This window comes from Balaenoptera musculus, chromosome 8, assembly GCF_009873245.2.
Source record: "Balaenoptera musculus isolate JJ_BM4_2016_0621 chromosome 8, mBalMus1.pri.v3, whole genome shotgun sequence".
NCBI classification, from domain to species: Eukaryota; Metazoa; Chordata; class Mammalia; order Artiodactyla; family Balaenopteridae; genus Balaenoptera; species Balaenoptera musculus.
Genome location: NC_045792.1, coordinates 37,559,768 through 37,587,727, shown reverse-complemented (window position 1 = coordinate 37,587,727; position 27,960 = coordinate 37,559,768). Strand labels below are relative to the sequence as shown.

Genomic DNA, 27,960 nt, shown 5'->3' with positions numbered 1-27,960 from the left:
GTTTGTTCAAGTCCAGATAGTTCACAATGGTGGAGTTGAGGTTTGAATTTATTCTAGGACCTGCTCGATAAACCCCTGTGCTGCACTACACTGCCTTATCTTGGCGTGGACTTCCAGGAAGCAAGGCCCGAGACCAAAGTTTATTTGAGATCAAGTGGCCGGAGTGGAGGAACCCGGGGGAGTGAAATAGGAAAAGGAGGAAAGAGTAGACTGGTATTCGATTCCACCAGGCCCTCTGAGTCTCCGAACTGCAACCTGGGAGATGGAAAGAAGGAAACACTCATCCCTTGTCTCCAGTGAGTCACTGCTCAGGGGTTAACTGTTAACTCCCTGCACTTGCGGTTGTGCATGATCAGTGTTGAGGCAGGTCCACCTGGCACCCTGCCACAGGCACTCAGAGCAGCCCCGGGGCAGGAAGCCAGACCTAAGAGGTGCTTTCCCACTGTCTCTGGGAAAACCTGGCCCCAGCCTGCGCGGAGTTGGTGGCCACAGCACAGGGCAGGAGGGAGTTAGCGATGGGCCACGGTCAAGTGGTTGGTGTGCGAAGCAGCTGGTGTGTGTGGAGTGGTTGGCACTGCTGCCTCAGCAAATAAAGGAGACAGTCAGTGGGTGGTGAAAGTACTGTAACCAGGAGAGTCTTCCTGAGTTTCCTTTTGATGTGAAGATGAAGGGTTCGTTTATGTTTATTTTAGAAGCAGGCCAGTGTAAGAGGGAGTATTAAGAATTCTTGTCTCAAATTCCTTTTAAAGAGTTCTATGGATGAATTAAAAAAAAAAAAAAGGACTTCCCTGGTGGCGCAGTGGTTAAGAATCCGCCTGCCAATGCAGGGGACAAGGGTTCGATCCCTGGTCCGGAAAGATCCCACATGCCACGGAGCAACGAAGCCCGTGCGCCACAACTACTGAGCCTGTGCTCTAGAGCCCGCGAGCCACTACTACTGAGCCCGTGTGCCACAACTACTGAAGCCCACGTGCCCAGAGCCCGTGCTCCGCAACAAAGAGTAGCCCCCGCTCGCTGCAGCTAGAGAAAGCCTGCATGCAGCAACGAAGACCCAGCGCAGCCGAAATAAATAAATAAATTAATTAAGTAAATTTATATATATAAAAAAGAGTTCTATGGAAAGATGTGGGCCCACCTGTGTTTTGAAACATGTCAAGTACGTGAGGTTATGGGAGAAGAAAATTACATACATTAGAAACTATGACTTTGCATTGGTAACTTCCACCATACAGAATGGTCCTAAAAATAAAAAAGTAACATGGTTGTAAGCTTTCCTGAGTCTTCTTTAGCATCAGGCTTATTGTTCTCTTTGGAGACTTTTGGCCTTTAAATTGACAAGACCTGCTTTTATATATTGGTCTGTGAACCTGTCCCTCGGGGACCATCTTTTAAATTGAAAGGCCCATTCAGGACTGGAGGAAAAAAATCTATTTTTTAAAATTAAAAAAAAGTTGCCAGTTAGTTAGCCAGAGAGGTAAGTTATCTAACCTCTTGTTTGGAGCATGGACTATCCTTTTATTTTTCAGTTAAAATGTCATGTTGAGAGCATAGTCATTTATATCATTAACTTAAGAAGCTTAGGCTGAATTAAGGTAGTGAAGTTTAGTATACACGTGGCATCAGAAAGACAGAGTTCAGATTCCCACTGTGCTGATTCTAGGTGCCAACTCTTGGGCAAAGCTCTCAAGACTTAGTTTCCTCTTCTGTAAAATGTTATCATTTCTTTACAAAGTTATTATGAGGATTAAATGAGATCATATATGTGAAAAGATCAAATACACACATAAACAAGGAGTTTCATTTTACTTTTAAAAATGGCTCAAAGTTATTAATCAATTCCTAGGGAACTAGTGTCAAAAAGCTGGATTTTGAACTGGGGGAGAAGTGCAAACTTAGCTGTTGGCTGAGTTTGGTCTGATGTGTCCTGTCCTTTATCTCCCCCAGAGGTTGCATATTATTGAAAAAGACAGACTCTAATCAGCAATAAGCTGGTTTTTGCTGATCTCCCAGTACAGCTGGACACATGGCACAGAGGGAGAGTTCTTGCCTTTGCTATGAATTTTTATGCAATCAGCGAGCTAAGAGAAATAAAAAGGGCTCTCCTTGGAATACCTTGCACAAAAGGCTTTGTACATCCTCTATAACTTTCCCAAAGACTATTTTACATTTCTACTTGGGAGTCTTACTATCACCTCACATTACACATGTATAAACCCCCCTCCCCCCAAATTCTCCTTCCTAACTCTTTATTTCAATTAGCAACAAGAGTATTCTCCGGGCTTTCTCATTTATTCGCTCAGAGTCATCACTGTACTGAATATTTCAAATACATTATTACACTTCACCTAATCTCAAACAACCATCTCAAGAAGGCATTATGCCTCTCAGATTGTGGTACAGAAATCGACGTTCCTAGAGATCAAATTACTTAAGGTCACAAAGCTAGTAGAATGTGAAAAACGAGCTTTGAATTCAAGCTCTGACCCCAGGTTCAATGCCCCTTTCCTCATTCTACCTTACTATTTTTGGTTAATAAGAGATAATAGTGAAACTAATTTGCCTATTGCTGAGATCACAATGGACATTTTCAAAGGTAACAATAACTGTACGTTTTGCACAACTTACACTATTGCAGTATTCCATTAATGCAGTATCAAGTGATTGTAAGAAATATCCCAAGAAAACTGTGGGTCACGAAGAAATAAGGGGAAAACAATGACTCTTACAATGCTGATGTCTTTCAGAATGCCTGTCCAATAATTTAAGCAGAAACAAACCTAGGAAAGAATGCTACTCCAATATTAATTTAAATATATATACATAAAAGCAAACAGTGTTCAGTTTTGCCAATTTTATTGAACCAATAAAATTCCTACTAATAACAATGAAATAAATTTCTGCAAGTATAAATGTGATACAGTTTAACAAAACCCATTGTTCTGTACCTATAAATAGATTTTCAAAATGTCATAAAAAGTGCAGTTATGAATTGTTAACATGTTAATACACAGTTCCTTTATTTCAAATGTGTTTGCCTTGACTCACCAACAGTTCCTTCTGCATCTGTTCAAATAATATTACCCATCCCTCCAAAAAAAAAAAAAAAGAGGCATTAAAGCACTAGAATATTACACAAAAACTGATCCATTCAGGTCAGCTTTAGTCAGAACTGTAGAATCAGCAACATAAGAAAAATAAAACCTAGTTATACATACAAAAAGCTTTCATGGGTTCTATAATCTTCTTAACTGCTGACTTATGTGGAGGGCATAATAGTTGAAAAGGCTTATATGGTTAACTAACTTAGACTATATCTACAGCAGGGTCTGATTTGCCAGAACAAGTTTAAAGTGGCTGTTTAGCAAGTTTGCTATTTTCAGAATTGAAACTATAAATGTAAGACCGCCATTTGACACTGAAAATTGTGTGAATCCTAAATTGCATCAATGATCTATTTGATAAAAGCTTATTCTAATTGAAAACCTTATATAGTAAGAGACTGATAGATATATAGCAGTCTTAAAGATCACGTCATCCGCCTCACGTTAGTCCAAAGTCACGTGCTTCGTAAAAAAAAAATTACAGTAACAAAGCACAGGACTACAAAGGCAAAACATCACAGCTTCTGATTACATGGAATAAAAAGTACCAAGGAACGCAAAAGATAACTCTGTATTAATACTGATGAATTAAAGAACTATAACAGACGTTTCACAGCATGCTACATATATCACTCACAACTTAAGGATAAAATGATGTCTAAAATTGAAAGATAAGAAGTTGGCAATCTGATTTCATGTGCAATTCAGCTACAGAGTCTTAATATATACATTCATGATGTAGCTGCTCTGCAAAATCAGGTTAAAAAAAAAAAGAGATTTCAAGTTCAAATCCTATTTCATAAGCTAAAGGATACATCCAGTTCTTCCATGACCAGGAAAGTTATTTTCAGGTTTGAAGGAGCTAATCCAAGTAGCAAGGCCATGTTCCAAGTTGACCTGGCAGGGTTCTTTGTAACCTTGCTCCAACTGTGCATGTGGCTGTGAGTATTCTATTAGCATGGAGAAGATGCCAAACTGGCTTGTGGTTTGCTTTCTGTGTCTATCTTATCAGATTGAAAAGAGTAAATGTGAGGAGAAAGAGGAAGGGAAAAATTGCATTTTCTTTCCAGGGAAGATATATGGATGTAAAAGAAATTATCTGCAGTAGATATAGAGTTGGGATGACTTTCTTTCCTTGATGAACAAGGGTACCATTTAACGCTTACCCTTTATTTTAGCGAACCAGTGAAATTCAGAAAGGAGAGGACAGTCTCAACATTACGAAGGAAATTTCTTGGCTACCCAACTGATACATTTCCTTTATCCTACCTTTTGATCCTTCCTTATCAGATTTGGGAGTCAGTTGACAATTTGTAATGACTAACTCGAGAAAGAGACGTATAATCAGTTTCATTCAGTAAGTGTCATAATGCATATACTTAAGCTAATCAGCATTCATAAACAATATTTTAACATTAAAGACTAGAGAGTGTCTCTCCTTTTGATATTCTTTCTGTTAAAATTATACATTCATTTTTAAGAGGTTAAACTCAGGGGTGCAAGAAAATAGACTGTTTTAGCAAATTTACATACCAAAAATTACATTTATCATATTTAGACTTACTAACGTTTGATGCTGTCCTATGAGCTGTAAAATGGGGTGTTTGTTCTAATGGCTATTTTATAGTATGCATTTTATTATTTCAAAGATTTCCACAAGCATTGAAAAGAATCAGATATGCATCCCCCCACCCACCGCCCCCAAATTCCTTCTGTTTTCAACTCTGGACTTCATGGTGGTGCAGTCATAATTAATTTAAAGCTAGAATGAACACTTCATGACATATGATTTAATAAAAACCATCCTTTCAGTCTCCATCATTCAAGTCTCATTTCTTAACTGGGCATCTATTCATTTCTGGGCCCTTAAAGGAATTGACTAGACTCTGTTATCAGGTTGGGTTGTTCATGAACGGGCGTGGAAGGCCATCCAAATACCACTGTAGATCATAATAATCTGTACTTTCAAACAAGGGGGGTTTGTCTTCAGGTCAGACAAGCGTCTGTAGATAAACACGCCCCACGTTAGAAGCCTGACAGTGTTCATCTATGGACCACACTGAGCAGGCACTGGCTATAGAGGAAGAACTGCTGCTTCTTCCTCTTCTGTGCGTTTCCTGTTCCTCAATGATACTGTCTGGATATACCGGAAGTGCAGCCATGGTTATACGGACTACGAAGGCAGTGCATTCCCTTTTCATCCCGTAGCTCATTTTCCCCAATGAGAATAGGGTAGGAATAGGGGTTAGAAGCTTAGTCTAACCTAGGGAAGCTTGATCAAACCATTATGTAGCCAATTTTATGGCATTTTATCTATATTATAAATCAAATGGTCTTCTGTGATCCAATGGGACCACCTAAACATCCTTTATCATATGTCCTTCTATTGGAAATGTGTTTCAAGGCCCAAATGACACCAATAAGACAAATGTCTGAAACACCACCCATTCGTATGTCAGAAACTTCCTGTTCCATTTATAGGTTACAGATCAATCTGGATTGCTGGAGAATTTTCACTTTACATTCAAATAACTTGCACTAACCAAATATAGATCCAGGTTAAGATGGCAATTCAATCACTTTAAAATCCTGCTAAATGCTAAATTCTGCATGGTAGAAATAGTTCAATTTCTGTATCATGTATAAATATAAAGATTCCTACTTTGATAGAAGGCAAAAATCTTCTATGATTTATTTAAAATATGGAAGTAGTATTACTGAACAACAGAGAGTGAATCCATGAAAAGGTTGGATACTCTGAGTTTATAGGCTCTTTGGGGATGAGGTAGAGGAGAGCAAGATATTTTGGCAGCTGTGAAAGGGTAGAACAGTATGGGATGGACGAGATTACACGTGGTGCTGCATTAGATCTGGTAGGGTGTCTAGGGCAAAGGTTAGCCAAGATATAGCTAGATGGTAGAGGGATTTCGAGGGAGTTGGGACAAGCCGTATTCCTCATGGATGGAGAAAAAGTAACTGGGGAAAGTAAATGCTGGTGACGATCAGCAGGTGGCTGGTGGTGTTTCATTTGGATTGTGAAAAGGCGCTCAGACCAAGATGGGCCGAGGGGAGGGGAAGAGAGCGAGCGTGGTAGAGGTCGAGGCACTTGGAGAAAGAGAAAGCAGGCAGGAAAGGACGGGCTGAATGTAGGCAGAAGCTCCCACAATAGGAAGTGCTCCTTTAGATTAGGTGTGTGATGCTGAGGGCAGTCACGCTCTTAGAATTATGGTCCATGTGTTCTTTGAAAGACTCTTCCTTCCTCACAGGGTTCTGCCTTGACAGGTACCTCTACCTCTATGATCCATTTCACCCCAGATATTTTTGTTCTAGGTCTCACCTGAGCGGATACTACTAACGAAGCCAAATTAGCATGGAAGTAATCTACACATACAGGGGGCACTGAAGTTCTGTTGACTGAGATGAATACATTCGTGTTACAGTACTGTTTTAAGGAAAGATTATTTGATTCTCAGTCTCCAGAGGGATATAATCGGGAAACATAGTTTATGACTATGGCCACCTAGAATAGTTTCTGACTATGAAATTAGTTAACTTAAAACTCGATCTGAATAGAGGAGCCATATACCTTTCAGTTTGCTGTTGAATTATACTGTTAGCAAATTTCCTGTACTATTTATATAACATTATTGTTGCATAATTTTCACTTCATGCAAGACCGTCTATTTGCATAAAAGAAGAAAAAGTCCCCTTAGATAAAGAGAAGAGTTTAAGGTCTTGCTTTCCAGAGGAATGATTTAGAATTGTCTTTAAAACACAACATAAAACAAAACAAAAACCTCATTTTACTAGCACAGTGCAAATCATTTTTATAATATGCACTGAAATTTTTTTTCCCTGACGAATTGTCCTTAGAGTTTAAAAGAATCTTACCATCATATATGCATGCGCTCTGCATGAAAGTGGTGAACTATTTTTAAGTACAGATCTTTAATTGTTCGTTGATAATTTCATTTTGCTGTGGCATAAAGATCTAAGATTTTGGATTTAAAAACTCTATGAGGTGGGAAAAAAAGTTGCTCAGGAATAATGTTAACTAGTTGTTAGAAGCATTTAAAAATTTTAAGGGACTTAATTAATTAATTAATTTTGTATTGGGGTATATTTGTTTTACAATGTTGTGTTAGTTTCTACTGTACAGCGAAATGAAGTAGAGTTCCCTGTGCTATACAGCAGGTTCTCATTAGTTATCTATTTTACACATATTAGTTAGTGTATATAGGTCAATCCCAATTTAAGGGACTTTATAATACAATTTAAATAGGGGCTCTGGTTCAAATACGATTTTGACATAAAGCTGACATCGAGTTTTCTGTTCTAAGACAGTCCTCTGTTGCTCTGTCACTATTATTTGGGTTTAAAGTCATAATTACAGGCCAAGGCCATGCCCCAGATTCCACACTAGCCATTCTTTATTTTAAAAAGTCCCCAAATGGGACAAAGATTCTTCCTGAGACTGAGATAGTATCCTTAGCTCAAAAAGGTGAAGAAATAATAAGTTGTCCCGTCTCAAAAGCCTGTTTTCCTCTAATTATCACAAGTCCATCTGAGGAAGCCTCATCAGAAGGCTCCAAGGAGGCACCTGCCTGGCCATTCCCGCAGTCAAGGGATTGGGTTCAAGATTTACCTTCAGAGAGGAGAGTAGTTGGATTTTCCTAAGGTGATCTGAGAAATTGAGAGTTATAACTGGAAGTGGGAAAACTTGAAATTCAAAAGTAAACGGCTATCCACCAAGCATATACATCAGTGGATTATTAGACTATTTTGAAAATCATAAGCAACGGAGTTAGAGACTTCCCATTCACGTGTGCTTTTCTCACGCACACCTGCACATCTCAGTTTGGCACAATGAGAGCCCAAGGGGTGGGTTAGCAGATCGTATAGTCACATCAATACACCAATTGAACCAGATATCTCTTTTAAAAATATCACATTTTAATATAAAAAGCTATACTATAAATTACTACATAGTAAATTCAATACTCTGAAAAAATACCACCCTGGAAAACCACATCAGAATTTCAAGTTTGCATTAGCTGAAGTTCACAGCAAACTCGCTGTACAATGGATTTCACAACCTGGAAGGCTGTGCATGCTGCATCTTGGCAGGTGCTTTGGCACCTTCAAAGTCAACTTTTCTAGGCTGATTCAGTGAGGTTCATAAATATATTGTTTTGTTTTTGTTTCTAGTTCCAAGTCAACTGATTTTCCTGATTAGTGATGAGACAGATCGATGCTGAGCTACTAAGAAACCTTGCTAGGAAAGAGATCTAGTGAAGGCACTAATATTTCCATAACCCAACTCCAACTACCTACATTTCCGGGGGGTTGGGGGGAACACAAAAAACAAAAACTAAGTGGCCTTTTTAGTTACTTAAACCTTGTTTCCCCTTTTGGTCTAAAGCTCATATGGTGTTCTGTGAGAATTTCTCCTCCTTTTCAATATATAAAAATCATTTTTTATCCTGTAATACAGGTCACCTGCACAAAAACATAGGGATATTAACTGAAAGAATTCTAGTAAAAAAAAACAAGAAAAAAAAAAGTCAAGAGTAAAGGATATCCTCAACTTGAAAGTTCTAAAATTAGGGAAGTCAAATGGACATGCATGTTGTCATTCGTATTTTGCCATTCCCCTAAAGACTTTCTTCGTGGTTAACACATATCTATATAATGTGATATGGCATAAAATCAACATATTGTATATGCAATAAACAAAACAGACTAGATCTGAAACGAGTTCTTTGAATAATCTCTTTAAATAAACCACCCTGTCAAAAAAAATTAGCAATTTTTTTCCTCAAGTGGAAGATTTCAAACAAAATCCTGGAATCTAAAAATGCAGAACTATCTCATATTCATAGGTTTACAGTCATCTTTCTATTTTCTTATCTAGAACAAAGCCTAAAAGAAAGCAACCTAATGGATTGTACCAGAAAAGGATGATAAATGGAAGGGGAAAATGATTGAACAGAACACTAGTCCACAATTCTTTCATGAGAGAAAAAAAGTAAATCCTAGATAACAAGTAAGTCTAAAATGAAATCTTTGTGGGAACTCTAATGGAAAATTTTAACTATCTTATTCACTATGAAAAAATGGACCTGTTTTAAAACAATTAGCATGTTTGTGTAAAATTCAAGTCACCCTTAGTTAACCAAAAAGTGTTTAAGCAGTGCAGTCGTGTCCTACTGGATAGCTGTAAGCATCTCTTTAGGCACTTCACTGGTTCATTAACATAATATAAATTAAAGCTATAAACACATAACGTTGTGCTCTGTGAAGATAATCTAATCAAGTAACATAAACCAATGCAAAAATGTGACTTTTGGGATGCTTTTTCTTCCCTTAAGACTTGAGATCTTTTTTTAACCAGTTGTCCAAAGAGATTTTTCTGGGGAAGGGGATGCTTTGGCATTATGAAAGGAACATTGTTCAACCCCAGGAAGGCAAAAGCCTTGGGCGATAAAGAAATCTGAACCAAATTTCTTTATGGCTCTCTGTTAAAAGGACACTTCTGCAGTGACATAATAGGGGGAAAGTCTGTTGAGTATTTTTTTTAACATATTGCACTCTTTTGTTGTTGTCGTTCAATCACATTAATGCATAGAAACACAATTTTTACCTTTGAATAATAAACTGTTTAACCTATCATAAGAAAAACCATGGAAAATAAGTTCTAAAAGCCTAGCAGGGAAAAATATAGGTATATTAACCTTCCTCCGCTTACTGCAATATAGAAAACACTATGAGAAAAGAAAAATGTGCAAAGAAAATTTTTGGTCAGTCTTATGTGGGTACATGTTTATATGTGCCAACTAAATGAACTGCAAGTAGCCCTGCAAGCACTGATTATTTCTGATGACTGAGGATTACTGTCAGTGATAGAAAGGATTGTGCATAATTCCACTTTTAATATATACATCTGATATGGAAAACGGAAACTTCTGTTTCAGAAGAGAAAGAAACTAGCTGAATTTGGCATTTCAGTAGCATGCTATAGAATTCATCATGATCAATTTCACATTAAATTATGGACAATGGCTGTATCACATTTCATGTTATCGCCAATAGCAGTAAAAAAAAACAAACAAATAAACAAACAAAAAAAAATAAACAGTGCCTGACAAATAATCTCCTGGGGACACAGATGAGTGTCCTGTGAGCAGCTTAGTTCAACAGCGCATGCTTCTCCTCCACCAGATTTAGGACACAACATTAAAATTCTAGAATGGCCAGAGGAGGTCATTCATTGCTGAATTCCAATATCTGAAAAACAATTGCTCGAGCAGATTGTAAGCGCTTTTCCATATTATAAAAAAAAAAAAAGGAAAGAACAAAAATACACATACACACAAACCCCAAAGCACTGAAGTTAAGCATTAACAAACCAGGTTCATGATTTATGATCAGTATCCAAAAACCCAACTATAAACAATGCCAAGTAGTGCTCCTCAGTATTATTTTTGCAATTGTTAGTCATGTTAAGCATCAAGAAAAAGAAAATAACATCATTGCACATTACAGCCGCCCCCAAAAAAACGGCTAAAACTTTGACACTAGAGAATTGAATAATGTTTGATGCTACATCACAAACAGCTTCTGATGTATATCCTATGTGAAAAGGTCTTTACACATATATGACATTTTCCCTGGATGATGCTTCAGGTCAAATGCCGAGTTATGGCACGAAGAGCATAGAGAAGCTCAGCTTGCATCCGTGCTTCCATTAGAAGTAAATTTACGTGAACCTAGAAATGAAAGTGTTACCAATTTAGTGACCATTATAAACAACTGAAAAAACTTTAATTTTTTTTTTCATATATCAGACATTCACAAATGTTTTTCATGGGTATTACAGACACATACACAAACACACATGCCTGGGCATATTTATGCATGTACATGATGTAATACTCATAAGAAAACTGCATTTATAAAAAAAAGTGAGCAGTAAAAATGACCCCTAAAGTCTTAAAAACGTCCAATAATTTTGTTAGGATAGATGTTATGTAAAGCCAGTCAATCTTTTGGGTTATAAAATAAAACTAATTTTTACAAATCACAATTTTCCTACAAATTACACGTTCTTCCAGTTGTAAAATTTTATATGGCTAAAACTCAGCCCCACGTTTCTTATAGCCTATGCTTATTCCTTGGAGAGCTTTTAAAAACATTTCTTACTATTTACAGGCATACCTCGTTTTATCATGCTTTGCTTTATGGCACTTTACAGATACTGTGTTTTTTACAAACTGAAGGTTTGTGGCAACGCTGCGTCAAGCAAGTCTATCGGCGTCATTTTTCCAACAGCGTTTACTCACTTTGTGTCTCTGTGTCACATCTGGGAATCCTCACAACATTTCAAACCCTCCACCAGCAAAAAGATTATGACTCACTGAAGGTTCAAATGATGGTTAGCACTTTTTAGTGATAAAGCATTTTTTTAAATTAAGGTAGGTATACTGTTTTTTAAGACATAATGCTATTATACACTTAATAGACTACAATATAGTGTAAACATAACTTTTATATGCACTGGGAAATCAAAAATTCATGTGACTCCCTTTATTGTGATATTCACTTTAGTGCAGTGGTCTGGAACCAAACCCATAATATCTTTGAGGTATGCCTGTACTTGGCAGACATTAAAGTGAAAATGTGAAGCCTAAAGCAGTTTGGAATTAGTGTCTGGTACTCAGATATGCATAGCTTGCCTAGAGTCTTTCAGATACAGCTGTGAACAAGCACCTAACTTTTTTGGGGGGATACAGCTCATCCGATAGGTTAAATTATATACCCACATATTTTCAAAATTTTACAAAGAAATATGTTGTGATATATTTAGATTATTTTGATATCTTTCTATAGGTTAGATGTATTGTTGGATCTATTCTCTTGATGAGTAAGGAGAATTTCTAGATACCACCTAGTAAAGGGAGAAAATCTAATGCAAACATATAAGCAGAGCATAGCGATCCGTCTTGGAGAGATGCTGGAGGCAAATAGGTATTTATTTATCTGATGTGTGATCGGCTCTAAGACTTCAAGAAAGTCTGCTAGGGATTGAGGTCATAACGTTCTTTATCAAAGTCATATGGTTATTGAGTGAATATTAGGACCCTAAAAGGTTTTCTTCTCAAGCTTAGAAACTGTGATATAAATGGAAGATTCGTGGCCTTTAAGGTCAAAGACCTAGGATTTATAGCCATACTTATACTGTACTAGTATATTGGTAAAGATCCTTAACATTTATTAGGTCTTAAATAAGGATTCCTATATATTTCAATCCAAAGAAATATCCTCATATAATAACATATTTGGCTCAAAAGATCCAAATCCATTATATTGTCAAAATACCAAATTACCAAATTGGAATGAGAAACCCTTGTTCTAAGAGGGTAACTGTAATGGCTAGAGTGAAATAATCTTTAAATGGATATGCCTTCTGGGCATACAATAATATACAATTATAGCTCACACAACATCTCTGAAGGTTTGATTTTTACTAGTAGGATGGTGGACAGTTTCCCAAATGTACTTTTAAAATATCAATATTCAGATCCAATCTTTCAAAGGTCAATGCTAAACTTTTACTTTATACAGCACACTGGACAAAACACATAACCAAAATTTAGTTAATACTCAATAAAACCTAATTTAAAATCCCTGAAAGAAAAACAGATGGCCAGATGATGCCACTTCCATTTCTTTGATGGAGCTAATTTATTAATATTTTCATGTATAATTTTTTCATAATCATTACTCCTTATATTGAATATTGGTCTACGGTAAAAGGTTTAGTCACGAAACACACCTTTTCTGAGTGTTTGAACTGACGCCAGTAACTATCATACATGCGCTTGGTAGTCCTCTCAGGATAGCAGGTCACTGTCTTAATGTAAACCTTCAGGCTTCGTTCAAGTAATTGATTAACTTCTCCATAATCATAGTCATCATACCTATAAGCAATATGACAACAAGATTTAGAATGACAGAATCAAAATTTCTGATTTCTAAAATTACACTAAGACACAATAATTATCTAATAATTAAATACCAAAAGCTCATTCGTTAATTCACCTAACAAATAGTTACTGAGTGTCTATTATGTGCCACCATGTTACTCCCCTAGGCACTGGTGATACACAAATGAACAAAATAGACAAAAATCACTGGACCCGGGGAATTTAAATTCTACTGGAGAAAAAAGAAAGAAATGAAAAAGAAAACCATACAATGTATCAGATAGTGATAACTGCTATGGCGATAAAATGCAACTGGAGGCTGGGAGGGGAATTGTGATTTTAGATAGAGTGGGCAGGAAGGCTTCTCTGAGATGCTGACATTTGAGCCCTAACGCAGGAGTCTAGGGCTTCCCATTTCAAGGAAGAGAGGATAATCAATTGCGTCCAATGCTACTGACTAGTCAAAGAAGATGCTACTTAGAACTGACCACGGCAAGGAGCTATGCAGAGGTCACGGACAACCTCAGTAAGAGCAGCTTTGTTGACATAACAGGAATAAAAGCCTGATACTGCAGTCGGTTCACAAGAGAATGGGAGATGAGAAAATGGTGACAGTAGACATACAAAGCTTTTTCAAAGAGATTTGCTGTGCATGGGAGCAGAAACATGAGGCAACAGCCAGAGGGAAAAGAAGGATGAAGAAAAGATTTTTTTTTTTGAGATGATGAGAGAAAAAATAGCATGTTTATATACTGATGGGAAAGATCTGATTAAGAGAGTAAAGTTGATTATGCAGGAGGGAGAAGGGAGAATTGCTAGAACAGGGATCTTTTGAAGCTGAGAGGAGATGGGATTCTATGCCCAAGAGCATAGGAATGTAGACAGTTCATCCATAATATGAGAGAAGAAAGAGCAAACAGGCACAGAGGCAGATACAAGGGTAAATGTAGGAGTGGGAGCTTGTGGGATTTCTCTTCTATAGTTTCTGTTACTTTCTAACCCAAACATAACGCTTAGTTTAAAAAAAAAAAAGCCTCCAGGATTTTATATAAACTTTATTTAGTAGCATCTAACAGAGAAATATAATCACCATAATATTTGTTATTTATTGTCTTGAATATAATAAATATTTATTGCAACTGAATTAAAATCTATTAGTGTTTCTTTTTCTTAATTAGGTTGGTATAATATCTGTTTTAAAGTGTGATGATTCTTTCTAGAATGGTAAATGGGCAAATAGCAGATTTATTATTTACCATTGTAATAGTGTCCTTTAGGTGGACTATTTCATTATTAGTTGATTTTTCAGGAAATTTGGGATTTTTTAAAAAGTTATAGAAACCACATTGCTTAACAAATTGCATTTTAATTCCATTCCATAAAGGCTTTCTGATACTATATCAGAAAGGATATAGTATAGAGTCAACTGAATGTATTCATTCAGTTGACTGAATGAGGATTTTCTTCAGTCAACTGAATGTATTCATTCAGTTGACTGAAGGGGATTTTCTCTTTCTGCAAATCCCTCTCCATAAAAGTCTTCAAAACCCAGCTCAAAAAGGATGTTCTCCAAAAGAGCTTTCCTGATTAGACCATTCAGTCTCATTCACTCATTGACTCCCTGTCCTCTCAATTCTAATTTTCTAAATTTAGAGACCACTAATTTATATTGACTTAAGTTTCATTTCAGTGTTCTTATGTGAGCTTATGTGAGCTTTATGAGGGAGGACTCTACCCTAGTTTTATTTATGCCTTAATTACCATTCCTCCAAAAACTAACCAACCAACCAGCACTTCTTATTGCTATCTAAAGGGACATAATATATACATTTTTAAATGTCCAGTTCGTCCAGTAAGGATTCTCAAATTGAGTGATTCTCTCCTATCCCCAATGATTACTGATATTCTTTTCCCTCCTTAGTAGATTCTAACTACTATAGTTATATATGCATGTTAAGATTTGTAACAGTTAAACAAAAAATAAATGCTTTTCTATAAGACAGAATTAATTTTTAAAAATCAGAAGTCCACATGTAATATTTTCTCCCCAGAAGCATATACTCCTCAATGGGATAGAAGTAAGACGCATGCCAGAATTTTCACTTAGAAACATATAAAACTGTCTCCATGATGACCATACCTGATTCCGAACATACAGTGAACGTAGTTAAATAAAGCTCTGCGCAGCATGGTTGTGTCAACATCCTCATGGGTGGCCATAGTGTTATAGGTGAGATTGTAGACCATGCGGAACTTCTCATCAAGAAGATGTCCAATGTCAGAATAAAGTCTGTTCACCAGGGAGAACCCATGATTTTCCCAGGTATAGTCCTAAAAAAATAAAATGTATCTCCAATTACAAAACGGTCACTCTCCATTTAAAGTCTAACTATGTTTTTAAGTATAACTACTGAAGCAAGTAAGTGGAGATATTTCAAAGTCCGTAATTCTTTCACTAATTCCAAGTTTGTAGCTTTACCAAGAACGCTTCCCATCAGTTTGTAGATGGGAGTGCTGTGCTGTTTCCTCGGTGGGTCCAGGGTTTGGCACACTGGTGATGAACTCTGGTTACCTCCTGTGGTCAAGTACTGTGCAAACTATGCCCTCATTTGGAAGGACCCCAGAAGACCTTGGAATATTCCTATGTGACTAAACCTACTCAGTGACACGGATGGTTAGCAGATCATATGAAGCAAGCACGGAGGAGTCTGTCTTTATTCACACTCATACTCTTTTTATGAACCACATCACTACTATGGCTCTTTTCTAGGGCTGGGGAGGGGGTGGCCCTTAAGCCTGTAGCTACTGATGTATATGATCTTATTACAAAATGCCTTTTTATTATAAATGTGAACATATCACTTGATTTCCTCCCTGCCCTCTCCAAAAAAGGACATTATACAACTATCATGTAATAATGCAAGTAACTGAATAAAGTAGTTTCCTTTTGCCTTCTAAGGGGGTTAATGTTGAAATAATAATCCATCAACTGGGACATCAAATTAGACAAGGCCGAAAACTAGGTTAAATAAAGTTATTTACAGATTCTATCGAAATGCTCTATTAATTTATTTAGAAGTCAATTTATTTACATTTCAACATTTCACCATTAAAATGACAGTATCTCTTCTCCAGTTTCTCTGAATTAAAGGCATCTCATACCTGAGCTCGGAATGTTGGCAAATGCTCCTCTCCTCGTCTGGCAAAGTCTTCATACCCAAAACCAGGGTCTTCGATATATCGGGAGACATCAGATGTTATAATCATGTCATCCTCAAAATCTAAGGACAATAATGAACAATCTAGTGTTAAGGAAACCATATGGAGTTAGAACAAATGAATCAGCTTCATTTTCCTCCACTTTTTCGCTTAGCTTTTCCATGGCTTTCCAAAGTGACAATATTGACTACATGGCTTAAATTCACATAAAATATCTTTAGCTGAAGTTTTGAATACAATTTCATTACCAAATATTGGCAATCGTAACATTCAGCTGTAGCTACCCAGGCAAAAAATTGACTAAATATCTAAATAGTAGTAGTCAAGGATCAATACAAGTGTTTTACTTATTTAGAAAAGGAAGATAGCACAGGCCTTTGAATATAAAGCTTAAAAAATTTTTTGATCTCTCCAGGTGATGAAGTAGGATGTGGGGAAAGAGAAGGGATGAAGGTGAAAGACCACTTAAAATTGAGTTTAATGTTAAGATGAATTTTATTAAAATTAGATGGTGTTTCATCTGGATGTATTCACAGTGAAAATTAGTTCAACAGAGTTCATTTTTAGCTTACAAAGAGGCATCCAGGGAGAACTGGTAAGGGCTCACAACAGGGAGGAAAGTAGACTTTTGGGTACCACTATTATTCCCTTAGTGGATTTGGGTGCTAGTTAAACAGGAAGGATCAGTTTGTGTGTAAAGTTCATTAAGTTTTACACCTAAGATACATGCGCTTTTCTGTGTATATGAAAACAACAAGGTATACAACATATGAAGTAAACAATGTGCTTCTGAGACTGTGATTAGAATATTATCAAAATGGCATTCAGAAAGACAGAAGACTATAATAATATTTTAAGACAGTTGACTTCTGTATAGTTGATAATATTAAAAATTTACCACTGAAAAATTGTAAATGCCCAATGCGTGTTAATTTGGTTTAAAGATAATTCTTTTTTAACTTACTTTTTTTTTCCTAGGTTACTCTGTCTTTATAATTACTCTTTTTCTGATTTCAAACACTAAAAGGGAATGAACGACCTTTATTTACTACCTTCTACTCTAGAAAATGAATACATATTTTTCAAAATAAAACACTAGTTTCTTCCACATAAAGAACAGTATTTTCCTAATAAGTGTTTTAATTAATATTAAATAAATTTAACATTTAATAAATAAATAAATATTAAATAATAGTAATGAAACAATTTTGTGGCATAATAAAAAGTTATAATCCTCAAGTGGACAGTCTTGAGAAGCTTAAAATACAAGTGCAATTACAGTAATTCATCTGAAAGACCTAATAGACTAGTAGTACCTGAATTATCTTTAATCTTTGCTATTCATGAAAATCCTAGCAATTATTCTTTTCTCACGAGTTTTGACCCTTCCTTAGTTCCCTTAGCATGGACTAATTAGGGTGCTTAATATAGGCAGGAAAGCTCAAGTGCCCAGGCTACCCAACCTAGGAAACAGCTTATTAAAATCTTACGTAACTTATTACACATAAAGAGAAGAAACTAGCATTTGTTGAGTACTTACAATATACCAGATACTATGCTATGTACTTAATATCTATTTTTTCATTGTTTCATTAATATGAAAAGAAATATATACTTAAGAAATAAATATATACTTAAGAAATATATACTTAAGAAATATACTTAAGAAATAATATGAAAATAAATATATACTTAAGAAATAAAACTAACTGTAAGTTACTAATACCATTATCAGTACTGAGTGTCAGAAACGAATACAGTGTGGGTTAGTTTAAGATGATGTGGGAAACTTGTAAACATTAAACTACTTAAACTGATCTGAAGCTTTTAGGTGACTTGCAGTTCTCCGAAGAGAAAGCTCAGGCTTCTTCCCACCCAACCCCACAACCACTGCCCTGTCTCCTTGTGCTCCAGCTTCTGTTCAGATAAATAGAAACACTTAAAAAATGGTGTTTTCAATGCATTATCTCTTAACATGTATGGACGAGGTTATGCTTTCCTTAATTCAGTCCATCACATAATAAATATAAATGAAGCCAAAAATGTAAAATGTAGTAGCAATCACTGAGGTTGCTATGAAAACTAGGAGTCTTGTGGGTTAAACCAAGACCAGTGAGTGATAAATAAGTTCTATAAAATAGTTCCTCTCTTGAAGTGATCTGCCCCCCCACACTGTACAACCAGGTGGTCTCATTTGGCAGACATCGATCCTGGGGTTGACTATTACACAGCTGGCTCCTTTGACTTTGCTCTTAGCTTTTGTTTTGCTCATATATATTTCTAAGTTGTCATAGGAACTTTAAACATTTTAAAATAAACAATAAAGAGTAAAACCAAACATGATAGAATTTATCCTACAAATAATATCCATCTATTCATTTTCAAATTAGGAGTCAGTCAAGATCTGTTTTCTAGACAATTTTGTCCATAGAAGGAAATGTACAAAGTTCTCTCAAACTACAAATTTTTTTTTCCTAAATTTACCTTAAGAACTTAAATTAAAAAAAAAAATGTGTCTGATCGACAAATCTAAAACTCTAATCTTAATTCTATCTAAACAAATATTTCAAACTCTGGACTCAAAATATTATTTTACATATTATCTGCATTCTTCTGCTCCTAAGATGTGGCTACTAATATACTACAGAAAATACTATGTTACAGTAATGGAACACCATTCTAACTTGGAAAAAAAAAAATAACAATAAAAGCTAGTTAACTCTGTTATCAAGCTACCGAATTCTCCCCTTGTAGAACACTTTAAACATTTATTTTCTCCAAGAGGTTTGAAAAACTATTCTTAGAATCTCTGCATGGAATCTGAAATGCTTTTATCACACTGATCAAACCAAGAAACTTGTTATAGGGAAAAATTAATTTCTATTTCCATTTTAAAACGTAGTAAGTCTATAAAAATAACTCAATTAGCCACATACTGAGTCATTTTTCTATTATCTTTGTGTGACCAGCAAATTTAGTACTGGGAATGGTGAAGAGTTAATAATGAAACAATTTTTCCTTGAATAATTTATAAATGATGCAGCCTTTTCTGTTAAAATCAGAACATAATTTTTGGCTAGGGTCTAAGACTTGCTGGTCAAAATTCACTATAGAAGCTAGAATTCCTTGCTCAAGGGTCCAAGAAGGTAAAGACTGGGATTCTAAAATATATTTTCAGTACTAAAAAAAAAAACCTAAAAGAAATAAAACATTTATATGTCCTTTAAGCTCTAATGGTCTTAGAGAAGCTTTACAAAATTAATGTCTATGCCATGTTTCACTGCTATTCAGCTCCAAGTATTTTCTAACCATTGTAACTTTTTCTTTCACTCTGTGCTATTTAGAAGTATACTGACTGCTTAATTTCTAAACACTTGAGAAGTTTCCAGTTATTTTTGTTACTGATTTCTAGCTTACTTCCATTATAGTCAAAAGTTATGATCCATGAAATTTTAATCTCAAAATTTGTTGATATTTGTTTTATTAACCGTATATGGTTGACATTGGGAAATTTTCTATGTGCACTTGAAAAAATGGTATATGTTGCAGTTTGGGATATAGTGTTTTATACATGTCAATTAGCTAAAGTGTGCTAAATAAGTTAAATACTCTCTGGATTTTTGTCTACTTACTCTTTCAGTTATAAAGAGATGTATATTAAAATTTTTCATACATACACACAAAAATTAATGTCTAAAAGCGAATAGATATTACTAACCTTAATACAATTACATTTTAAAATATTGGTTTACCTAGAAGGCTCATTACTTTCCTTTGTCCCATTTGTTTTCCCTGGATGATTTTTATAAATAACCCTTTTGATTTTAACTCCCACATATATGCTGATAACTTCCAAAACTTTATCTTGAGCTTAAAACCCTCTCCTGCTCAACGCTTGCTGCTCCAAGTGCGGTTTGCTGACCAGCAGCACAGGCATCACTTAGAGACGTGATAGAAATGAGGCTTCTCAGGTCCTGGCCCAGATGGACCAAATACAAATCTGCATTTCAACAAGATTCCTCAGTGACTCAATTGCACATTAAAGTTTGAGAAGCACTGTACTAGATGTATCCAGACTGGAAGCTTTAGAGACATTGCAACTCAACATGTCCAAAATAGGGCAGGTTACGTGCTCTGTAAGGTTAGAAAGGTCATCATGATAAGGCTTCTGCCTACCTAATCAGCTTCCTCCTCACATTACCTACCTCGTGAGTTACGTCCTAATGCAGAACCACTTGCTTCTGCACCTACCATCCTGTTTCCTTACCACCGTGCCATGGCTCAGGCAGGTATGCTGTTCACCACCAACTCCCCATCCCCCAGCCACCGTCAGACTCCCTTGCACTCCAGTCTCTAAGATTTAGCTTCGAGCCAAGCAGCTGGAGGAAGTCCTCCTCTAGGACCCTTTCTGTCCACACTCCTCCCCCACCACGACTGGGTCCATATACCCTTCACATTCTGCCATGTATTGTAATTATTTCTTTCTCTCCCACTAGCAAGGAGAGCCCCCCAGAGGGCAGGAATCATGCCTTATTTAGCCTGGAAACCTTAGTACCTACCACCCTGCTGAGATTACATAGGGTACAATAAATGTTTGTAGTATGAATAGTAAATCAATAACCAAAACAATAAGCTTCTTTAGATTTGGCATTTCCTGCTGGTTAGAAGCTCTGAGAAATTATTACTAAATATACTCAATTTGGTAGATAAAATCTTTCATAAAAAAAAATCATCGGGGAAATGATAAAAGGGGTTCTTGTTCTTCCTGGTAAAGCTTCTGAGAGCTATTGGTCAACGCCATATTTAACAAACAAGTCATGGCCAAATCAATTACCTTCAGGATTTATGAGACTGACTAGCTTTATGACTAGTCATTTTGAAGCCCTCTTTTAAACCAAGGGAACTCTAAAAATAAATGTTATGTAGATTGATGACTTTGAAGGGTTTAAGCTTTCAAAGTCTATTGAGTCTATGCTATTTTAATAACATTTACTATGTGGTGTTCAATATCTTTTTTAGTCATAATTGGAAAGTTTCCCTCCTATTTCAAAGTCTCTCAGGGTATTAGGAAAAAAAATGTGTTTTTAAGACTAGAGCAAAGAAGCCTAGCTTTTAATACAGAATGAATTCCTCCAAATTCAACCTAAGAAAATGACCTAAATAATATATTCTTATAAAATTCCAAAGGTTTCTCCAAAGAAATGCAAATGCAAGTGCAGTGTAATTTTAGAACTAATCTGGAAAAAAGTGGCAGTGTGAGAACAATCCTCCCACATAACTCCCCACCCACAAAAAAGGCAGAGATATTTCTTACAAATGACATCTGTCGAAACAGAATCATACTTATCATTAAAAAAAATTACAAAAGTAGGATGGATTAAATATTCCTATCTAACCTTATAAGCAACCGGTCTGCTCTGAAAAACATTTTATCCAGGATAGAATATGAACTACAAAACTGAAGTACCTCTCAACTGAATCTGAAATATATTCAAAGATACACCAACATAAGAGGGGAAGCAATGGCATTAGGGTCAGGTAGAGGAGAACTAAATGAAAGGAACATGGTAGTAAAATCATTTCGACATATCCATATGGAAAATACTGAAGGTGGTCTGTCAGGGTTCTAAGAACAACTAAAAGGCAAAGACAGTGAAATAAAAAAGCACCTGAATGAGGAAATGAATGAAAAGTATCTCCAGAGACCACAAAAAGACTTTCTTTCTTCTCCTTCTCAAAGCGAGTGGTCATTTCTTCCTGAGATGCCTCTTCATCTTCCCTTTCTTCTTGAAGCCTTTTCATTCTTTCCATTAAGGCCTCTAGCTCACTTAGAGAATCGACGATCTGGAGCCAGAGAAGATAATATTGGGTGTTACTAATAATAAAAGTTGTTCCAGTCAATGTCTCCATCTCCCAATGTCACCTTATGCATAGTGGCACTAGCAGAGTTATTAAGTTCCTAAGTGGGTTTTCCAGGAACTCCAAAGAAAATCATATGACAAAATCAAACATTTTCAGAAGTGTAGTGTTTTTGCTTCAGCTATAAATACAGAAAGGTTATATGAATGGATTTACTTAATCTAGAATTCTAGAATTTGGTATATGTTAAATTACATTATCACTTATTTTGAAAATTGAGGCAGCCTTATGATTTGTAATATGATTTGTAATCTATTTGCTTTAAAAGTTTCCTTAAGACAATTCAGAACTTCAGGTACAGGTTAAATTTTTACAGTAATAAAAATTATATGAAATATTTCAAGTACATAATATCCTGTTTAATCAGATAAATTCTCTAGATATTTTTAACGTAGCAAGTTAAAAGGCAAAGTAGTAAAGAAAACAGTTAAGAAAACTAACCCCAAAGTTGCTGCCTGTTAGAGATGCATTCTCTATGTTGTTGTCATTAGCGAGATCACACACACAGAAATTGTTGACTGATATTAGCCTGAATCCATTGGAGATTTCTGGATCTCTTTCTGGATTGATGCCACTACCAAAAACAAAGCTTGCCAAAGCATGATAATGTGCCAGTAGGACCACAGCATGTACCAGTTCGGGCAGAGACCAATTATTTTCTCCAGTTTTGACAAGTTTCTGAAATGAGAAAGCAAATCAGAGTAAAAGTGAAAATCATATAATGCTACAAAGCAATTTTAGAAAGTATGGAAAATCTATAAAATTTCACATGTCCATTTATAATACTTAAAATTCCCTTTAAAAATGTTCCATATATTAAAGATACAGCTTTGCTCAAACAATGTTACATTAAACCTATCAAACCTAACAGCAGAAGTACATCGTGGCTTCTCTGAAATTCCTTATATATACAATGCAACTTCTGCTTCCAAAGCACTTTTACATATTATGCTATTTCAATAAGGTATTTTAGAGAATCCAAGAACACTGAAGCTACTTTAAGTAGGGAAGGGACTTTAAAGATTCTCTAGCAAAATCATTCATTTTAAGGTTTTGAGGTAGAGACGCTACCTTAAAAATCACATAAACATTTACTCAGTAAGTTAACTTTTAGTTATCTTCTCTGACGGAGGAAGAACCTATAGCAGATGAGAGAAACTGTAGAATACTAGCTCACATTTGAAAGGACATAAAGAATATCAAAGCACTTTTTTATATGCTATTTTACTGGCTCCTCCAGGTGAATGATGGAATCATAAGTGAAGCCATTAAAAGTAGTAATCCCTCCAATACCAATTCCAGCTGTTAATCCGTCAGGGATCCTCTCCCATCCGTCTCTGTCTATCTGTCTGTCTGTCTCTTTCTCAGCGCGTGTGGATGCGTGGGGATATGTCCTGCTGTGCCTTCACCCCCCCCCACCACCACAAATGTAAAACTTTCATTTGTTTCACTTCACAGCTAAAACCCAAAACCAAAAAACTGCTTTTGCCTTACTCCCCATTATTTAACTATATACAAATTTAATATATTACCAAAGGATCAGGGGAAAAAAAGGGAAAATCAATCATATTCTACCACTTTAATGTAACTTTTACATATCTTCTTTTATTTTCGTAAGTAGTAGTATATAATCCGAGTATACCTACATTTTTCTCTGCTTTTCAAACTTTTTGAAAAGTGCGATGTTCATGAAGCATGGGCTATATTGTAGCCCAGAACTACATCTCCATTCCCTTACATGTTCAAATTGCTATAACTTTGTTCATATTTTTGTAAACAATCCCTAACAGATAATAAAAGTCTGAGAGTACGCATACTGACAAAAGCTAAGTTTGGTTTAACTGGGCAAACAACTAACAAAACGAGGAAAAAACAAAACAAAACAAAACAAAACCAAGGACATTTCTATGCATTAGAAGCAGGGATTTTAAATACCTAAGGCTTCTACTGATAATGATTTAGATGATGACTCCTACTTATTGAATAGTGAACAAGTGCCAAGGACAGTGCTAAGCATATTATACAACAACCTCACCCCGGAGGCCTTTCACAGACGCTCCTTTTGAAGGGCAAATGCTCCAGTCAATCACAGTTCTCTTTTTTTATCTAAGTTCTAGTTTCTAGAGGCATGTAAGCATACACACACCAGTTGGCAAATCATTTTTATTTGCAAAACCATTTTTTCAAAATCTTAAAATTATGAAATGTTAGAACTAGAAAAGAGTTTAGAACTCATTTAACCTAGGCCCCTCATTTTATAGAAGGGTGAACTACCCAGGCCCACAGAAGTTAACTTACTAAAGGTCACGAACTTGTGGGTAACAGAGTTAAGAGACTAGAACCCAGGTATCTTATCCTGCTAGTGTATTTTCTTTGTTCTACCTACTGCTTGAAAATAGGAATCAACTTTTCTTATAGCTACTCGCTAAAGCGCTAGTACAAGCTAATTACTGATTACTTGAAGAGAAATATTCATTTACATTTAAATTATACCCACTGACTTTCTAAATTTATCTTTCCTACACATATTAATACACTATTTTTTTATTTTTCAAGTTCCTAATATGCACGTATTTAAAATTAAGTCTTAGGTAAAATACTTAACTAAAAAATTAACTCTTAGTGAGAATCGTTAGTAAACTATTTTTTTTTCCCCAAAAGAAACACTCGGTACCTGAATGTGCTCTTTTGTGATCAGCCAGGGTCGGTGTGCTAACAGCTTGTTTATTTCATTAAGATTTTTCAGTCTTTGTGGTACATATTCCAAACCATTCAACCACTCAGCAATACCTCCTGTCTTTAAAAATTCATCCACATGCATGTTTATTAAGTAAGAACACTGATGTCTAGCTGCAGCCTAAAACACAAAGAAAAAAGTTAGTGGATAAAATAGTCATGGTATGGTCTTATTCTACTATTACTAAGCCAATCACTGAGATAGAGTTAATTTTTATAGCTAATAATTCTTTTCTTACAGAATCCTCTTCCTAAAACTTTCATCACAATGCTGTCATAGATTCTTGAATCAATATATAAAGCTGATACTTTATATAAGCAAATGTCACAAGAAGCCAATTACTTCCCATCCAGAAGTGATACGGGTCAACCTAGAACCCATTTTCTATTTATGTTAAGGAAATACATGTTCATTTCATTATGGTAAATGATATCAACTGTATTCTACTTAAAACACAACAAAATCTCATTAACTTGTACTGTACCAATTCAGAATGTATGCTAATTTGAGTACTTCTCGTACTCCCTTTGAGGTAACTGTGAATCAGCCTTATCTGTGCCCATCCTCCTATCGAGATGAAACTGAAGCTCACTGAACCTTTGTTTCATTTGCAAGCCAGAATCAGCCTTGATAAGTTGGTAAATCCATGCAAAACAGACTTTTCACCTCTCATTTCCTCAGGGCTGCTTCTCAATTAAACAGTATTGTTTTATTCTATTTTCTACATCTTATTTCTCTCTTCATTGGTGACCATTCTAAGTTGGCTTTTGGCCTCACTGTCATCAAAACCTTAAGCTGAGTAATCTTTGTCAAGTTCATCATTTAACAAAACACAGGATGCAGCCCTTTTTTGTTGTTTAAGACTTCAGTGAGAGCATAAACAAATTAAACTGGATAAAAACGAACTCTTGGCTGGCTCTGCTCACTCTGCCAGCTCAGCAGTTCCACTAACCTCTCCAAATATATAGCACTTGCATCTTGTCTTCTTCTTCTTTTCTCCAGCAACAGTCCAACTGTAGCACTGCTTCTACCCTTCTTACTCCTGCTACCTATCATCCCAATTTATAATTCTCCCCACCCCCCCCCCAAACATTAACTAGCTAACTAGTTTGTACCAAGTACTAAACTTAGAAGTATTAGAGTTCACTTAAGAATTCTTCTCTTATCCAGAGCCTCCTTTGGTGCTGGCTGATACTTTCCTCTTATTTGGCCAAATTAGTGATGTTCATCTTGTAAAGAATGACTAAAATGGCACGAACAACCTGTTTTATATATTAATAATAAAAGAAAGCTCTCAGGAGCAAAAACAAAACTTGTGGGCTACTAGAGATATTACTTTGGACCCTACAAGCATCTTTAATCATAAGAGATTAAACATGGAAAATGACTTTACTAATAATTAAACGAGAAACATTCAGTACATTAAGTGGCTTAAAGCATTCAAAATGTATCCAATGGACTTGGGATCCAAAAGTCCACAGGCTTTTTCAGTTCTTATTTCTACCTAATTATACTTAGCTGTGCACACACATATAATACTAGGAGGGAGAGGGACCAAGTAAGGATGATGTCACGTGAACACAGCGCACCATGATGGCGATGTAGTGCCGGTGCGGTAGAGGAAGGGGGCCGTCCATGCGCAGCATGTAGAACTGGCTCCTCAGGAAGGACTCCAGGTACTGCGTGTGCAGACTCATGACCTGGGTGATGTTGTCCAGGCGACCGGATGTAGAGTATTCTTCCACAAGAAAGTTAGTACGTTCATCCACTGTGTTGGCTTGGGCAACCTTCCAATCAAGAAACAAAACAATATCATGATTTTTGTAAACACACCCTTGGTTTACATACATTATGCCACGACTGGAGCAAATGAATGTTCTTTTTATATGAACAGACACTGAAATTAGGTAGTTGCTCATATTAGAAACAGAAATGAAAAAGAAAGCCCATGCATTTTTGGCTCTGGGACCACAATTTATTAAACAACAAATGTCAAATTATCAAACATTATACACACAGCTATGAAATTGGAGAAAAGAAGCTCCCATCTGCTTTGCCAGGCACATAAGGCAAAATTGGGGAGGCAAAAGCACTGGCATCTGATTACATATATTTACAATTTTATCTCAATAGCTTATGGAGATACTTAATCATTAATCACTATATCTGAAGACAAGTATTTTCAGACTGATCCTTTGCTTGTTTTCATTATTCAACATTAAAAAAGCTTTCTGCAGTCTTTTTAGGGACAAAGAAAAATATGATAATTTGTAGGAAAGTGTTAATTGAAAAATTAATAAGGACACTAGAATTCCTATTTTGAGCCTATCATATTAATTACTAAAAACAAGGTAAATTACTACAATGAACATGCTGCATTGGAGAGAATCAAAAGAGCTTTCTCAAAAATAGATTATTTACATATAGCTTTATAAACAGTGACAGCTCGGGCGTGATACCAAGAATTGGCTACGAAGGTGTTAAGAGCGTATTAGCACCTCTTAGAAGGACCCTGCTCTGTGGGAATTAATGGACATCAGATGTGTATTTCTCAGATTGGTTCATTATTTATTGGTATTTTAGAATTAGAGTTCTAGACCTAAGAAGAATGTGTCCCTTATTTTAGATAAGGAAACAGACTCAAGATTAAATTCAACTCATACAGCTATTTAATAGCAGAGACTGGTCTAAAATCTAATCTAAAGTCCAGACTCATGGTCTTTCCAAAGATCCACACTGCTCTTAAGAAATTCTGTTTACTTTTCAGGGCTGGCTTCACAGTCTCTTCTGAAAACAAGTACAAATTATACAAAGACACTACTGACTGAGGAAAATTTAATCCCAAAGGAAATGTAATGTTTAAAAAGTGTAAGTTGTGAGGAAATGTTAATTACAATGGTGTAAAAAAGAGGCAATTCCACTTTGGATCATTATAAAACCAAATATATTTCCATTTGCCCATTTCCTCCCATTTTGTCAACCACAGGGAACCAAGATG

At 35.8% G+C, this 27,960-nt stretch overlaps 1 protein-coding gene across 1 annotated transcript in view; it reads right to left on the bottom strand.

Annotated features, from left to right (window-relative positions):
- Positions 1 to 2,836: 2,836 nt before the first annotated feature.
- SESN3 (sestrin 3) overlaps positions 2,837 to 27,960 on the bottom strand; it is a 73,691-nt gene continuing 48,567 nt past the window's right edge. The window contains exons 3-10 of the mRNA XM_036860372.1: positions 26,552 to 26,749; positions 24,900 to 25,082; positions 22,667 to 22,903; positions 21,976 to 22,150; positions 16,250 to 16,368; positions 15,228 to 15,418; positions 12,937 to 13,081; positions 2,837 to 10,870 (exon numbers count right to left, since the gene is read on the bottom strand). Coding sequence (XP_036716267.1) covers positions 10,784 to 10,870; positions 12,937 to 13,081; positions 15,228 to 15,418; positions 16,250 to 16,368; positions 21,976 to 22,150; positions 22,667 to 22,903; positions 24,900 to 25,082; positions 26,552 to 26,749 — 1,335 coding nt within the window. The 3' untranslated portion in view covers positions 2,837 to 10,783. The remainder of the gene's footprint in view (positions 10,871 to 12,936; positions 13,082 to 15,227; positions 15,419 to 16,249; positions 16,369 to 21,975; positions 22,151 to 22,666; positions 22,904 to 24,899; positions 25,083 to 26,551; positions 26,750 to 27,960) is intronic.